The sequence below is a fragment of the Armigeres subalbatus genome, chromosome 1 (genome assembly GCF_024139115.2).
Source record: "Armigeres subalbatus isolate Guangzhou_Male chromosome 1, GZ_Asu_2, whole genome shotgun sequence".
In the NCBI taxonomy this organism is placed as follows: Eukaryota; Metazoa; Arthropoda; class Insecta; order Diptera; family Culicidae; genus Armigeres; species Armigeres subalbatus.
Window position 1 is genome coordinate 221,297,766 of NC_085139.1, and position 17,894 is coordinate 221,315,659.

The window sequence follows — 17,894 nt, forward strand, 5'->3', positions numbered from 1 at the left end:
CATGAGGCTCAGGAAGCCCTTCTTTGAATAGCTGCTTATTCAATCTTCTTTCAAGAGGCTCGGAAGCCTCCTTTCACTAGGCTCAGAATTCTTCGTGCGTTGAATCGATTGCACGGGGTTTCGTGTTGGTAAGATGACTTTGAAGTGCCCATTTTGCCCCAATTCCCCTAAAAATCACAATATTTCTGTAATCGTAAGGATCGTAAGCCTCCTTTCAAGAGGCACGGAAGCTCCCTTTTAAGAGGATCGGAAGCCTCCTTTCAAGGGCTCGGAAGCCTCCTTTCAAGGGGCTCGGAAGCCTCCTTTCAAGGGGCTCGGAAAAGCTCAACACTAAAGGGGCTCGAAGCCTCCTTTCAAGAGGCTCTAGGAAGCCTCCTTTCAAAGGAATTGTAAGCCTTCTTGAATAACAGGGCTTTCTTAAGTGGCTCAAGCCTCCTTTAGAAAGAACCTGATAGCTTTCTTTCAAGAGACTCCGGAAGTCTCCCGCTTCCGAGAGGCTCTGCTCGGAAGCCCTCCTTTTCAAGTGGCTTGAAAGCCTTTTTTTCAAATGGCTCTGAAAGCCTCCTTTCCAAATGGCTCAGCTTCTTTCAAAGTTTCAGAGCCTCTTTTCAAGAGGGTGCTAAGCCTCTGAAGAGCTTGAGTCTCCTTTGAGAGAATGAAGCCTTCTTTCAAGGGCTCAGGCCTCTCAAGAGGCTTTCCGGAAAACAGAGCCTACTTAAGAGCTCTCAAAAGCCTTCTCATGAGGCTCGGAAGCCTCCTTTCAAGAGGCTCCGAAACCTACTCAAAGAGGCCTCCGAAAGCCTCCTCTCAGCAGCCTCAATGCACTTTTTCAAGTGACTCAAAAGCATCCTTTCAAGTGAATTGTAAGCCTTCTTGAAGAAGCTTTTCAAGTGGCTCGAAAGGCCTCCCGCTTTCAAGGTCTCAGAGCCCCCTTTCGAGAAACCGGAAACCTCCTTTCGAGAGGCTCAAAGAAAGCACTCCTTTCGAGAGTTCAGGCCTCCTTCAAGAGGCCTCAGGCCTCATTTCAGAGGTACAGCTTGAAGCCTCCTTCAAGAGGCTGGAAGCCTCCTTCAAGAGAAGCCAGGAAGACTCCTTTCAAGAGTCTCCAGGCCTCTATCAAGAGGCTCGGAGGCCTCCTTTCCGGGGCACCAGGAAGCCTCCTTTCAAGGCTCCGGAGGCCTCCTTTCAAGAGGCTCAGGCTCCTTTCCAAGAGGCTCAGGAAGCCCCTTCACTCAAGAGGCAGGCCTCGGAAGCCTCCTTCCAAGGCTCAGGAAGCCTCCTTTCAAGAGGCTCAAAGCTCCCAGAGCCCAAGCCTCCTTTCAAGCCTGAGGGCTTCGAGGCCTCCTTTCAAAAAGTCTCCAGGAAGCCTCCTCTGTCTTCAAGAGGCCTCGGAAGCCTCTTTCAAGAGCTCTCCCAGGCCTCCTTTCAGAGGCTCGAGAATACCTCCTTTCAAGAGGCTCGAAGTCTCAGATAGTCGATGAAATCCATTCATGAGGCTTGATAGGGCACAATTCAAGAGGCTGCCAAGCCTCCCTTTTAGGAGCTCGGATGCTCAGCAGGAAGTTCGAAGCCTCCTTTCCAGGTACCGTGGAAGCTCTATTTCAAAAGACTCAGGAAGCCTTCTTTCAAGAGGCTTTGGAAACTTCCTTTCAAGGAGGTTCGGAAGCCTCCTTTCAAAAGGCTCAGAATCCTCCTTTTTATGGGTCTTCTTTTCTTTTCTTCTTATTGGCATTGAATCCCCTGGCTGGAACGTGTCACCTCTTTCACTAAGTATTCATTTCAGCCCTTCCACTGTTCAGTAACCACCAAGGTTTCGTAAAAACCAAGTTACCATTTTGCATTCCTATATCATGAGGCTAACACAATAATACTTTTATGCCCAGGGAAGTCTTTTATGGTGCAGAAGCCTACAGCCTTTTTCAAGAGGCCATAAGCATCACTTTCAAAGAGGCTCATCGAGGCCTTCTTGGAATAGAAACATTAATCTTCTTTCAAGAAAAACCTGAGAAGCCTCCTTTCACTAGGCTCAGAATTCTTCGTGCGTTGAATCGATTGCACGGGGTTTCGTGTTGGTCAGATAACTTTGAAGTGCCCATTTTGCCCCAATTCTAAAATCCACAATATTTCTGCTATGGCTCGAACTGACGCTCTTCAATAATTATGTTCAGTGGAATTTTCAAATCCTTATTTCAAAAAACATAGGCTTCCATATAACCATTTCTTCGAATGCATGTGGGTCGGGTCATTTATCCCCACCCAACCACTTTCTTAGAAACAATGGAAAATACTTTACAAATTTTCATAGATTTTTATTTCATGAAAGGGCATCAAAGTATTACAAACAAGCTGTCTTTCCTTCAATAATACTATTATTTTTACTTCCAAGTCTAAAATCACGAATTATTCACCATATGAGTAACAAAATGTTTATGTCTGTATTGTGTTACCGCAATATTGTATTTAGAATCGACTAAACAGCCCAAATTTAGGCAATAACAATACGATGTAAAAAAGTTTCCTGACACAGACATCACATTGTTGGTGCCAAATGATAATCGTTTGAAACGGATGCTCATATACGATTGTAACCTCAAATAAAATTCAGCTATGATAGAGAAAAAACTTTATTGGAGGAGTGATAATGAATAAAAATCCTGCAAAATAATTTGCAGATCAGAATTTGCAGATCAGAATACATTTTCTAAGGCCACTAAGAAAAAACATGTCTTGGCAGAAACGTCTTTTTTCTTAGCATAATCTGGTTAATGGGACGAGAATCCATGCCTGTCTTCCAGTCTTGATTCAACTTTTTCAGCAAGTAATATTTTGTTATCTTATCGTCGACCGTTAATTATGATTGGTGGTTAGGTGAGTTGTCCGCTTCGCCCTTTCACCGCAGACCACAAAGTAACTAATGTCCGTTATTATTTTGCAACACCTTCTTAGCTACTAGCTATCCTCCCTAACCGGCTCCGGGAGTTAATCTGTAGTAGAGTACAAACTGGTCAACCAAGTTGTGCTTCAATGAAAGCTGTTTGTGCACTATCATGGCTGTAGCCGCTGTCACGACCGATACATGCTGAAACAGTGCTAGACGATGCTACTATAAGCTCAATTATACGTTCTACTGCATTGCACTTCCTACAACGGGAGTCCACGTCTTCGTGCGATTCTCCTTCTTCTAAGCTCTAGGAAAGTTTATTGCTCATGGCAATTGGCATATAGCCGACTCTCAACCTAGGGTTCTACATGCAGTTCCATGCTTTCTAAATAAGAGCTTTCAATGCCATCCAATAAATGAATTTGTATATTTTTTGGTAAGCATTCGCCATCCCTGACTTTGTAATACCGTACCTTCACCGACTGGGCTATTTGAGATCTAGTGTACTGTTGTTGTCCATATCGCAATAACCCTGCGCTGGATGATGACCAAGAAATCTTTCATTTCAGAGGATTGACCACTCGGCACTAGACACATGGTGTCACCGATATGTTCCAGTTTCAGTTGATATCTTTTTAACAGATTGATATTGCAATTCAGCCGTAAAATCTGACTGCCGCAGATGCACGGTACTGAATATTTTCGTTGTTGTTTTTACTTTTTAAAGACCTTCAGTCATAGGCTTATTCACGACGTTTGGTTGCTGCAATGTCGCTGTTGTCGTTGTTTCAGTTGAGTCAGCAATTTCATGGTTTCAATTTTAACCGACAGCGCATTATTCTGTAATTATCACTGATTGCGCTGTACGTTGTGTTGTTGATAGCAATGTTGACGACCGATGCGCCATTGTCTTTGTGTTGGTACATTCACTCCCGTTCTGCTGTCTCCTCGCATTGCAAAGTTTGCATCCATCGATCACTGCACTACCGAGCATGAGCAGCAGCTGTTCCATTCATTTCCACAAAAAGTGTGGAAACTCTACTCACCTTTGTTGTGAACTCACTTCTCACCATACATTCACCGTTCTTTTATCACGCACAAACACAACCCAGCTGGAACATCACAAGTCCCTTTGTTGCTATTTGCAACGTACCACACGCACACGAACGCCATCAATGACTGATTGACAGCAAGAAACGAGTGTGGTGGAGTAACTTCAACTTCTTGCATCAGGATGACGACCGATGGAGAATGACAACAACGGGGACGGGAACGGGATTGGACGGAATGGACATTGCACCTTATTTTCTAACTTACCTCCTCCAATCGAGGAAACCAGACACAGGCGGATGAACTTTCTTTTCTCTTCGGACAGGAATATTATTAATCACCACAGCCACAAACAGCGCGACGACGGAAGGCTGGTGCTATGCACCGATGACGAATGGGACAAAATCAGGTCCAACACTCACAGTGTATCCAATGGTCACTGTTTTCCACACGAACGGGGCGCCATGATCAATTTTTCTATCCGTTCCTTTTTCACCAACTTCAAGGCTGAAAATTATGTGCTGCTTTTCGCGAATTGATTTGATTCTCTTCTGGTATCCATCAAGTAGTTCACGTCTATTCAACTGCGATTTGTTCACAAACAGCGAAATTCCCTAAGCACGGATCGAACACTCGCTAAATTGGCACTGCACCGAATCTGAACTCGAACTGAGAAAAGTTCAACCCTTTCGCCTTATTGTCAGCACGGAGCACACTGCAAAAAAGAGAAACTTATCCTTGGAAGATCTTCATCTTACTAGACTCTAGACTCCGCTTCTTTTGTCCCTCGGTGCAGCAGAAGCAGCTCTGTGGCACAGGCACTATTCTTTTTCGCGTTTTTCTTTTGCGTTCGATTGTGTTCGACTTCGCGAGTAACAATCTACCAGTCTAGCTTACGACGGACGACGGCCAACCAACGAGTCTACGACGAACGAGGCAACTATACCAACTAGAGAAGAAGGAGAAAAATCTGCTGCTATTGCGAAAACAGCACCAAATTCAGCCATGGATGGGAGCGAAGCGAACTACGCACTCACATTCGCGCACTTACACACACACATCGGTTGGGTTGTATTGGTGGTAAAGTGTATGTTTATCTCATGTGTCATGACAACGAGAAAATACTAGTGGAATATGTGATAAGACGGAAGGTGTCGATTTATGCACCAAAACTGAATTGGGGCAGCCTCACACCACACCTTAGGATTTTTTTCGCCGGATTTGGGGGTCTGTCCGAATAATTATATCAAAATCCAACATACATCAATTTACATCTCATTTAAGTAATTTCCAATCTAGTCTTAACTAACACAAAACCAGTTTAGATAAAATTTAAATCTAGTCAATCCGGTGGTAGTCGGAATTGATTTCTTGGACGGTACTGATCGTCTTTCCTAGTCAAGATTTAAAGTCCAAAATATCAAGGGCACAATGGTGGAAAAGTAAGAGTTGTGGGATACTAAATGGGATACGAATGCTGCTCTGGGCAGAATAGTTCGTTTGGGGCGATGTTCCTCAAGTTTCCCAAAACGTTTAGGGTCCCAGATACGATACCACCTCACGCAGCTAGCGTGTTCGTAGGCTTGTACGAAGGCGGCGGCCTCTATCCGGATTTCTATTGAATATTGTTTTCGCTATTCTTTCTTCCGAAATTCGTACTAAGTAAGCAGCCCACTGAAGTCTGCCGTATTTTATACGAGTTACAGTTTACATTTTTTACTTGATACAGCTCATGATTCATGCGTCTGAGCACACACCATTTTCCAGTTTTCCTAAGAGTATTGTACGTAGCACGTTTCGCACGAAACCATAAGAAAGTTCTCCGGTCCGTCTCGCTTCATATCTGTAATAGACCACCGGTAAAATCAGAGTTTTATACAAAACAAATATCATTTCCTTCTGCATGTTGCAGAAACTAAGCTGGTTACGTAAACCATAGAAGGGCCGATTCACAGCAGCAAATATCTCTACCCGCAACCATGTAGTTTGTCTTGATGAAGTTAATGGTTAAGCCTATCCTCGCCATCTCCTTCATCAATGAAACAAAAGCCTCTACTACTGCTCTGCGATCGATTCTAACGAGGTCAATGTCGCCCACAAATCCCAGGAGCATATGCGACGGTGTGATGATGGTACCGTTCCTCTGCACGCAAGATCTCCTTAACGCGCCCTCCAGTGCAATGTTGAACAATAAATCCTAAAGTGCATCACCCTGCTTGAATCCATCTAAGGTTACAAACGAGGTTGACACTTCGTCTGTAATCACGAATACTTGATTCCTAACCACGTTGCACGTATCAGCCTAATAAGTTTCGCCGGAAAACCATGTTCAGTAGGGTGTCCCATGAAAAAATCCATGTTCGAAAAGTTATGGTGCTCAACCCTGAAATGAAAGATATACCACCTGTCTGGATATTTTTTGTAGAACAAACCGACTTTCTAAAAAATCGTGACGGAGTACGCCACATGTTAGAGTACAAAATAAGCAATGCTGAGACCATAGAGCATCGTCTCAGTTCAGCTTGTGCGAAGATACTAGTGACGACACATGTTTACATTCAAACTGAATGTTTACATACGTGCTAAGCCTGCCTTGTTTTTTGTATGCCGTGAAAATCATCCTATGATTAAAACAAAACTTTTTTTACACGGGTGGGTTTTAGTTGATTACGACCTTTAGCGTTGATGGAACTAGGAGTTAACCCCATGAAAAAATTCACAAAAAATCTAAGAAAATTCAGGTGGTATTTAAAATCAGGTTAACCGGGAAATTAAAGAATAACAACCGTGTAAAAAAATATTGGGTGTAATGGCCAATGGTGCGAACGTTTAGAGGTAATCATAGCATCTACCAGATCTGCGGCAACACACACGAGCTGGGAACAGCTTTCATAGTGATGGGTTGCAGGTTGAGGATCAGACGCCGATTCTTCAACTACAGCATAATCAACGTCCATAGCCCACACTCCGGAAGCACTGATGATGATAAGAACGCATTCTATGCGCAGCTGGAACGTGAGTACGACAGTTGCCCAAGCCACGACGTTAAAATCATCATAGGATTTGCTGATTCACGACGCTTCAATATTATTGATGAATGATGAATATCTCGTTGTGATAGCTTACGATGCATAGATGGTACAGTGTTTCACCGAGATGCAATAGCCGCAATACGTTGTCAACTCATTATTTTACAGCCATTCTCGTCAAATGTTACCCCAGCACCTTTTTGAACCAAAATGCCAACGGATATCAAGTTCATGTCAAAATCTGGAACAAACAGCGCGTAGCTTAGAATAATTTCTTTTACCTCGGCGTTGCTTCCATAACAGCAAGTCTTATTTCGGCTATCAGATCTTTGGGTTCTTTTATCAAGTGACGGGTACGTCATCAGGAACTTAATCAGCTTATCCAATTCGTTGTCGGTTTTGCATTTGCAATCGTATATGACAACAATGAATTTATTGATCGGCAATATATTGTACAGGCTAAAAAAACTTACGAAAGTATTGACCTAGTCAATCCTTAAATTTACACACCACACGAACCTGTAGTTTTTGTTGGGACTATAAAGAAGTACTTTCTGTAGATGCTTAGCTTTGAGCTGTCCGCTTTTCTTCACTTTAGGCTGTAACGAAAAGCTAACTCAACTAGTTTCAGCTATTTATAAGAACGCGCATGGATCTCACAAATCCTTTCATGGTCAGTACCAGTGGTACGAATTCTCAGTCTTAGTGGCTGAGATTGGTAGGATATTGATAACATTGCCCTTTCACACTCACTTCCTAGTGAAGAAAACTGAAAATGGTTAGCAGCAACAATCAAAGAAAAAATAAACAAAAGACCTCTTTTCTCATCGAACACGCAGCCCGCAGTGACAGTCCATTCAGTTCACTCGCTGGGTGCGCGAAAGTGACGGCCCTATATAAATGGATGGGTGAATACTATCACTTGAAAGAAAAAGACAGGAAATTTGTGCCGAATGCAGGGTTGTTACAAACTAGTCGAATTCCAATCCGCGAAATCCGCGACTAGCTAATTGAAATCCGCGACTGTAAAAACAAATCCGCGAAAAACAAAAATATGGTTTCTTACTTCAAAACACGTTCTACAATTTTAAAAAATTTCAATATTTTTGCCTCTAATCTATAGGCATATTCGTGGATAGAAAACAAAATGAAAGAACATTCGCTTATTTATGTAATATCTAAAACTGCATAGTTAATGCTTCAACCATATCATGAGCCACAGAAAATATATGTGCAGCGTTGAACTATGCCCGAAAGAAGTTCAATTTGTAATGTTGCCGAGAAACCCCCATTTGAATCGATGTTGTATCATTTTATTTCTTTATAAGTTGGTTGTGCAGATGGCAGTCTGTTGTCATAGTTAAATACCAGTTAGATCAAGGGCTATATTTGAATTATACTTTTTAGTACGCTACGCTGCTCTCAAGGCTCAAGTTCAGTCAGACAGTTTGTTGCAACTAAGGAATCACGAACGAACTCTCAATGGATATGAGATGCCTGCAATAGTGGGAGTCATTGAGCATGGTACAAAACTGGACGCAACTGACGGTCTGGCAATTTAAAAAAAACCCTCTCTATTGTTCAACCGACGATATTTGGATTTCTGAATGCCCCAACCATTCAAAGGTGATATTTAGGTTTCTATGTAGGGTAAAACGACCTATTATGGAGGGGTTAAGCACCGTGTCGAAAATAAATTGATTACAAAAATTCTTCGAAAATTACCTGTCGACTTCCACATTGTAGTAGTTGAATAGGATGCTCGTTAACTATAGTTTCGTAAATATTACGTCAATTGTGCTAAAATTATGTTGTTTTGTTTTTATCACAATAAAACAAACTACCGCAATAATAGGAGGCAGTTGCCTATCGTTGCGATATTTTTTGAAGGTCAGTCCTATTGTTGCGGTATTGCATGTAATTCTTATGAAGAGCGATACCGCAACAATAGAACCTTATTTACTTATTTATTCAGACTAAGGCCGAAGTGGCCTGTGCGGTATATAAGAGTCTTCCAAACTAAGGCTGTGGCACGTGGCCCTTACGTGAACGGTTTAACTTCTCATAGAACTTTCGTGTGTTATTAGCGCGGTACAGTTGCTCCGTCTCTTCACGGTCTCGATCTTCCTGCTGGCGTTTTTTTCCTCCGGAAAATCGAGTTTTGTCTGTTCCGCGCCTTGTTCGCCTTCGTGCGGTCTTGCAGCAATCTCGCCCATGCTGCATTCTTTTCTTCCACTAACTGCTCACATTCGCAGTCATACCAGTCGTTTCTCTGATCCGGGGGCACCGTGCCAAGTGCAGCGGTTGCGGTGCTACCAATGGCGGATCGAATATCTCTCCAGCCATCTTCAAGAGACGCTGCACCTAGCTGCTCTTCCGTTGGAAGTGCCACTTCCAGCTGCTGCGCGTATTCTTGGGCTAGTCTACCGTCTTGTAGCCGCCAAATGTTAAGCCGCGGCGTCCGACTTCGACGCGTGTTGTACACCGTCGAGAGTTTTGAGCGCAGGCATACTCCAACGAGGTAGTGGTCGGATTCAATATTCGCACTGCGGTAAGTGCGGACGTTCGTGATGTCGGAGAAGAATTTACCGTCAATTAGAACGTGGTCGATTTGGTTTTCCGTTTCTTGGTTAGGTGATCTCCATGTGGCCTTGTGGATATTTTTGCGGGGAAAGAAGGTGCTTCGGACTACCATTCCGCGGGAGGCTGCGAAGTTTATGCATCGTTGGCCGTTGTCATTCGATACGGTGTGCAGACTATCCGGTCCGATGACCGGTCTATACATTTCCTCCCTTCCTACCTGTGCGTTCATGTCACCGATGACGATTTTGACGTCCCGCAGTGGGCATCCATCGTATGTCTGCTCCAGCTGTGCATAGAACGCTTCTTTCTCGTCGTCGGGTCTCCCTTCGTGTGGGCAGTAGTGCACGTTGACCTGCACAATAGGACCTTAGCATTACCGCAATAATAGGCTCAAAGGATTCAAATTTTTAACGAAAAATGATGATTTTTCATCGTTTTGAACGACATTTTGTCAAACAAAAACTGTTCTAGTCGTTAATCCGAAGAGTTTTAGCGTACCCACAATTGTTTGCAATGGTATTATATCCAGAATGGACTGGTATTATATTAACACTACCGTAACATTAGGGCATACCTCAACGATAGGACGTTTTACCCTAGCCTCAACCATTGAAAGGTGATCTGATCCTTTCTCACAAAAAGAGAGGTCGAACAATCCACAGGGATTTTCTGTTTGGCAGGATGGTCAAAATGTGGCATTCCCAAACTAGATCCTTCAGTAGCAAGTTAATATACCACCAGAGAGCAGCGCACAAAGCAAAGATTACTGCGAGACACTAGAGAATGCAGATGAACTATATTTCCACCACCCTTAGAAAAGAAGTCATACGAAGCGGCAGGAATCCCAGGATTCCAGTCCTTAGTGAGAAGCAGGAACCATAGGGACCCTATCATCGCAATTTTCGTCTATTTTATTAGTGTTGTTGTGTTTTTTTCTCTATCAAATTTTATCCTAACAATCCTTTAAATGTGGTAATTTTCGGTAATCCAGAAATGCAATATTATCGATCTAACAATTCGACAGACTTTCTATGCTTCCACTTAAACCAACATCCATATGACTATTGAAAGGTTATTCAAATACCATGTGTTTGGATCTTGACGTTGAATGTTGAATTAATCCTAAAATTAAATTGAGGGAGATCGCAATTTTCGCGAGAGTGTAGTTATAAATCCGCGATTTTCGCGACAATGTTTGACGGAACCGCGATTTTCGCGACTGGAGGGGTAAATCCGCGACAAATCCGCGAAATTCGCGACTGTTGTAACAGCCCTGCGAATGGTCATCAGCTTCAGCCCGCTGTTGGCAAACCGAGTTGGCTAAGCTATTCCTGCTTTGTCTTTCTGACTGAAAGTCATTATCATAGGCAAAGAAGAGCAGAAAAAAAAAACAAAACAAAAGAATCACACTAAGCAAGCATTGTTGATAAATTGCACCACTGGTCAGTAACGCGTACTGAATTTAATTTATTCTTTGCTGGTGGTATGTCTACTAATTCTTCTATCAGCGTTAAATTCGCAAAATGACTGGTCAGATCAGTTGCTATCAAGCGATTGCTTAATTATTGCACCATCATACCGAACCTGATTAGATAATCTCACCTTTCGGGTTTCGGTGCTTCCAATCGATGAACCTTACCTAATCTCCTGCGCATCCTGCGGATGCTGATAAAAAACATACTTGTCTCATCCAAACTGCGACCCAGATGGGATCAAACAAAGATTTGTTATGTAACACCCTGCACGAAAAAGCCTCCTCCTACTACGCCTCGATACGGCAGCGATTTCTGGTGGTGCAGAACTTCGGGAGCAAATACTGTTTTTTTTTTTTTTTTGAAGAAAAAGATGACCGTGCAGCAAGCAACTATCCCCATTTGCGTAAATAAGGGGGGGGGGGGGCTAGGATTTGAAAGTTAGTTACCAGTGATATCAATATTCAACATATAGTATAATTAATTACTGAAAAAGTTTGACGACAAAAGAGATATTTCCCATATTCACTCTATCAAAATGAACTAGTGGAGTGGAAGACAAATGAGCTTGTTTCTCATTTCTGAGAAAGATTTAGCAGTGAAAGCGCATTTGGTGTTAATTATGAAATAGCAAATGAAAAGCAATATCTAATTGATTTGAAAGCTTCAAAGTAAGCTTGATATGAACATCAACGGAGAGCCATCAAAATATCAATCAAAGCAATCGTGGTACTTCGCCAGCAGTCAAAGACATGTGGTTAACCATCACGGACTGGAGTAACAGTTTTCCAGCGGACTTCCGCTTGCCTAGCAGCATGATACAATTCCCATCAGCATCCTAGAAGGACTCTCATCAGAATCCGAGAAGAATTCTCATTGGAATCTCTTAAGAATTCTTTCCAGAATCATCGACGTATTCCAACCGGAAACCAGAAGAATAAAAACTGGATTTTTTTCGGTATCGTTGAGGTACACCTTTGGGAATCTGTGGGGTATACCTTTCATAATTCCTCCGGAGTCGGTCAAAGATTTGTTTCGGAATCGTTCGAAGATTTGCTTCGGAATTCCTTGACGATTTGCTTCAGAACTCTTCGACGATTTGCTTCAGAATTCCTTGAATATTTCATTCGGAGTCATTCGACGATCGGAATTCCTCAGACGATTTGTTTCGAAATCCCTCGACAAATTGCTTTGGAATTATTCAACGATTCGCTTCATAGTTTTAGTTCGGACTCCCTCGATGATTTACTTTGAAATCCCTCGACGAATTACTTCACAATCCTTCGAAGATTTGCTTCAACATCCCTGGAGGATTCTATACGGCTGGAGGAGTCCCTCGACCTTTGATCCTTTGACAGATTGTTTCGGAATCTTTCAACGTTTTGCTTCTACATTCCTGGAACATTGCCTACGTTAAGATTAGGATTTCCGACAGAATCTCTGGAACAATAGACCTTCCATGAGTCGATTTTCTAAGATACGATATCGACTGAAATGAAAACTCAGCCTAAAAATTTTTCCATAACAATTATGAAATTTCCAATAAAGAAATCATGGTATGAGCAATAAAAAATATTAAATTTTCTACAAATAATGCAAAATTTCCATAAACAATTAAGAATTTTCCACAAAACACTCCTTTAAAGCGTTTGAAGTTCATGGAAAATTTTATCAATTTGATTGCTTTTTAGTATTTTTTTAATGGAAATTTCTTATTTTCTTAATTTCTAATTTTTTGCCCAGGTGTTAAAATGTCACAATGAACTATTTGCAGCACCGCACTCTATATCAATTTCCGCGCGTTTGTTTTGTTTTCCTCAACAGCTGACCTAAAATTGTATTTTAATGACTTTTAACATTACCAACTTTTGTATATACAAACCTTGTGAATCCCAAAACGAATCGATTAGGGAAAAATCTTGCAAATCGGTCAATCCGTTCGCGAGTTAAATCGTCAGGAAGGAACACTCGACTCATTTTTATTATATAGAGATCTCTAGAAGACTTTCATTGGAATCTCTTAAACATTTCAGTCGGTTCTCTGGGAACATTCCCGTCGGACTCCCAGGAACATTCCCGTCGGAATTACTAAAGGATTCTCCTCGAAATTCTTGGAAGATTCCCGTCGGAATTTCTGGAGAAATAATGCATTTTTTTTTCATTTGAGATTGATGGAATATTTATGAAATATGGAAAATATCCACTGCCTACCGGTGGGAACCTGACGGCGATTCGTCATTTTCTTTGAATGTGCGATTCATTGTTGAGCGCTACTACACTTAGACGTAATAGCCATACACTATTTTTATCAATTTGATTCGTTGTAGCAATCATCGGCTGGTAACAGAAAGTACGTGCTTGAGAAAAGAGAATATGGATGAGTGTGATTGATCCGCAATTTCCTTAGGTTGTTGGACCATATTTATCACATTACCACTAAAAAAGCCTAATGCGGTGGAAAAATGTTCTACAATTTTTGAAAAGAAGCTCAAAATCGATAAAATAGATGAAGGGGCTACAGCCCCCCTATGAATCGGGACTAGTTACGCCAATGACTATACCTAAGGCCCATTCAACAGTATAGTGTACAGGTTGTTGAAGAGCAGTGAAGTCGTCGAGGATGTGGATCATGACCACCAGTAACATTTGGAAAAGCTATTGAATGAGAAACAAATAATGAAGAGCGCCTTATACTTCTACGGCCTTCCTGAAATAAGTATCAGGCGGGAGCAAAAGGTGGAGTAGAAACATAGTCCTCAGATTCCGGGTTAACGATTTCATACGCCCCCACTTGTTTTATGTATTCAACAAGCTCAACAGTAGCCAAATTTCAAATTCTAACCTAAGGATGATGCACAATCTCACGCGATCTTGCTTTTTAATTTACCAATTGATAAAAACAGACCAGTGAGTACGAATAGTTTAAAAATTTATCCTGGTTTGAAGCATTTACGGTTACTTTTTGAACTAATTTTTATTCGTACCACGAAACTAAAACGCCAATCAGAATATATAACGGAACTGTTGACATTTAGCTGGTATTAGTGAGGTTTATATTTGAATGGTAATTCTGTGTTTATTATTTGAGAAGCTATCGCCGGTGACAACTTGACTACTATTTTCACCTAAAAAATTGTCAAACCATTATCTTCTGAGAATGATTCAGCACAACATTTCCAACTCGACAGGCAAGTGGATCCCGATCTTCCTGTATTTGCCGGTAATCTAGACCTAGAGTAACCTTTGTTCTACGCAAGGTATTAGAGCTCAACCAGAATATATTGGCGAGAATATATTACGTCTTCAGCGAAGCATTATAATTGTTCCGTAACAACTGCACCAAACTTACTTACCACACCCCGGCAGCTTTCCATACGTTGTTGGGACGTTTTGAAATGATGGTCGGTTGACCAAAAATTCCTTCAAAAACATTATTGGAAATTCCTCCATTCATTCCATTGGAGATTCCCCCAGGAATTTATTCTAAAACTTCTCCAGGAATTTACTTATCCGAAAGTTTGATCGGAAATAGATCCAGAAATTTCTTCCAAAATTCAATAAATAAAACCTTGGACAATTCCTTACTGAAATTTATTCAGAAACTCTATCAAAACTGCACTTTGAAATTTCTCCGAAAAAAAATTAAGGAATTCCTTGCAAATTCCTTTAAAAATTTATTTAGAAATTCTTTCAGAAGCTTCTTTGGAAATTAATTCAAAAATTCCTGTGGAAATTCTGTCCGCCATTTTTTCTGAAATTACTCCAGTTTTTTCGAAGTTTCTTCCAGGAATTACTTAGAAAAGTCCATGACGAAATTCTAAGGATTTCAGAAAGAATTTCTGGAAGAAATTTCTGTCATTCTCATTTTTTTTTCAGTAATTCTTTCAGGAATTCCATCAAATATGCCTTTTAGATTTCTTTTTAGAAATTCCTTCAAAAGCTCCCCTCAAGAATTCCTATAGGAATGCCATCCGAAATTCCTTTAGGGATTCTCTCGGAAATGTTTTCAATAATTCCACTGTTTGTGTGATGACTGTTTTTTAGTATTTTAGTAATAGTAACCATTTTTAACAGGTTACCAATAGAAAATACAGAATATGGGAGTCTATAAAAGTAAAAATAGCGCCTTTGCCAGCAAATACATATATTTACAAGTAACAGTTGTTCCGAAGAAATGTACCTACAAAAAATCAATCGAGACAGTTAATTCCATAATCTGCCACATAAAAAACGTGTAAAAACAACGGCACAAAAAGCGATTCTAGCTGTTATTATACTAAAATAATTGCCACATGAGAGCACACGCGCTGTCCTATAACAAGAGCTAGATGGAAGACGTAAATACAAATCTTTATTTCTCGAAAAATAACGCAAAAATAACAAAAATTAAGACACAAAGTACCAAAAAGGACTTGTCTGGTATTGAACAACCGTTCTCATCTTGTAATACCTACTTGATTCCATTCTAAGACTAAAAGTACGATGGACTTGGATATTAGGGATCCATTTCATTCAGGATCTGCCTGAAGCTGGAAATGTTATCGTGGCACATTTTAACAGGTTTGTTCAACTTCAAATAGACCAGATTGAAAAACTGTTTATTTTTATGTTCCGAGGGCAAATCAGTTTGTTGTTATTAGAAAATATTTTTCTTTTATTTCTGGTGACTTACCACAAGTTAGGCTAGAAAAATTAATAAAGAAGACACGCACACAGTGTGCAAAATCCATTCCTTTCATATTTTGCCCTAAAAAATCTCGGTTTCGAACAAGTCCACTCCCCGAAAATGGTAAACAGACTCGTTGTAAATGACCATTACATTTTGACCATCATGCACCGAAGCAGTCATTACCCGAGATAACCGGAGCAATTGTCCAGGAAGACGATAAACCCACAACACTCAACAAAAATAAATTCAATAACTTTATTAATAAGAATTGGTAGAAAGGTACATACCGAATTGGAACTGTGGGTCGAACCAGCGAGGCTTGGCGATCGTTGGATGGTCACCAGGGCCATCGCGGCCGCTCGTTCTTTATTCTTCTCCAAAATCTGCTCCTTATCCACTTCTGTGTGGAACCTCCTGCAACTTCTCACCCGCACTCGCTCCTCTCCAACTCACAGGAGTTTGTCAAAACTCGTTTGAGAAAATTTTCACAATCGAATCACCTTTTTTTCGCACCAGACAAAACACTTGACTTCCACATACACACACACACGCAAACTTTCGAAAATTAGGAAAAAAGGTTTTTCTTCGTCCGGCGAGTGGAAAACTGTGAGGCGAACACGATGCGCGACTTTTCTTCCTTATTTGTGCCTCCGAACGGGCCTTGGTTGAACCGAACTTGTTAATTATTGGTCACTCTGCAAAACTCCGGCAAGATTACATTTTCGAACTGTTTTGTTCTTGAAAGCTGTTTTTGGATTTGCAGCCAGCAGACCGATATTTTGTTCGAGGAATTCCTATTCACTTTTTCACTTCACTGTCTTCAGAAAGTGTAAAACGGCGACTGAAATTGAACCAAGAAGGCGACGACCATATCGACAAAAAAACGCGAACGACCGAACGACGAACTTCTTTTGCAAACCACCACCATACACACACAACACTGTACTGAGCGAGCTGACTGAACGGTGAAGACGGTGAACGCACGTAAAACTGACAAGCGAACTGCGATCTCGCTAAATCTGATCGAAATTCTCACCTCGGTGAGATAGGGGATAATGGGATTGAAAGTTGTGTAATTTAAGAGGAAGATCACTTGACACTTCACCGGTCGCTGATACCAGGCTAATATACTCAATCCAGTTGAAACCCGAAATTGGATGCTAGCGAAGTTGGATTTTTCTCACAATCCGTACGTTAAACCTAACTTCGGAAGTTATTATTTATTTATTCAGACTAAGGCCGAAGTGGCCTGTGCGGTATGTAAGAGTCTTCTCCATTCGGCTCGGTCCATGGCAACACGTCGCCAGCCACGCAGTCTACGGAGGGTCCGCAAGTCATCTTCCACCTGATCGATCCACCTTGCCCGCTGCGCACCTCGCCTTCTTGTGCCCGTCGGATCGTTGTCGAGAACCATTTTCACCGGGTTATTGTCCGACATTCTGGCTACGTGCCCGGCCCACCGCAGTCGTCCGATTTTCGCGGTGTGAACGATGGATGGTTCTCCCAACAGCTGATGCAACTCGTGGTTCATTCGCCTCCTCCATGTACCGTCCGCCATCTGCACCCCACCATAGATGGTACGCAGCACTTTCCTTTCGAAAACTCCGAGTGCGCGTTGGTCCTCCAAGAGCATCGTCCAGGTCTCGTGTCCGTAGAGGACTACCGGTCTAATGAGCGTTTTGTAGATGGTCAGTTTGGTACGGCGGCGAACTCTATTCGATCGAAGCGTCTTGCGGAGTCCAAAGTATGCACGATTTCCAGCCACTATACGCCTCCGAATTTCTCTGCTGGTATCATTTTCGGCAGTCACCAGTGAGCCCAAGTACACAAATTCTTCTACCACCTCGATTTCATCACCACCGATGCCAACTCGCGGTGGGTGGCTCACATTGTCTTCTCTTGAACCTCTTCCTATCATGTACTTCGTCTTCGACGTGTTGATGACTAGTCCAATCCGCTTGGCTTCCCTCTTCAGTCTGATGTAGGCTTCCTCCATCTTCTCAAAGTTACGTGCCATAATATCTATGTCGTCGGCGAAGCCAAATAGCTGGACGGACTTATTGAAAATTGTGCCACTCGTGTTAATCCCTGCTCTTCGTATTACCCTTCCAAAGCGATGTTGAATAGCAGACACGAAAGACCATCACCTTGCCGTAACCCTCTGCGGGTTTCGAAGGGACTCGAGAATGCCCCTGAAACTCGAACTACGC

The 17,894-nt window shown here is 41.8% G+C and overlaps 1 protein-coding gene across 2 annotated transcripts in view; it reads right to left on the reverse strand.

Annotated features, from left to right (window-relative positions):
• LOC134205793 (protein phosphatase Slingshot) overlaps window positions 1–16,632 on the reverse strand; it is a 79,753-nt gene extending 63,121 nt beyond the window's left edge. The window contains exon 1 of one of the 2 annotated variants that reach the window (XM_062681387.1): window positions 15,972–16,632. In XM_062681387.1, the coding sequence (XP_062537371.1) occupies window positions 15,972–16,034 (63 nt within the window). In that variant the 5' untranslated portion in view covers window positions 16,035–16,632. Of the gene's footprint in view, window positions 1–4,198; window positions 4,893–15,971 lie in introns of those variants that run through there. The other variant, XM_062681388.1, reaches the window with a different exon arrangement.
• Between the last annotated feature and the right edge of the window lie 1,262 nt (window positions 16,633–17,894).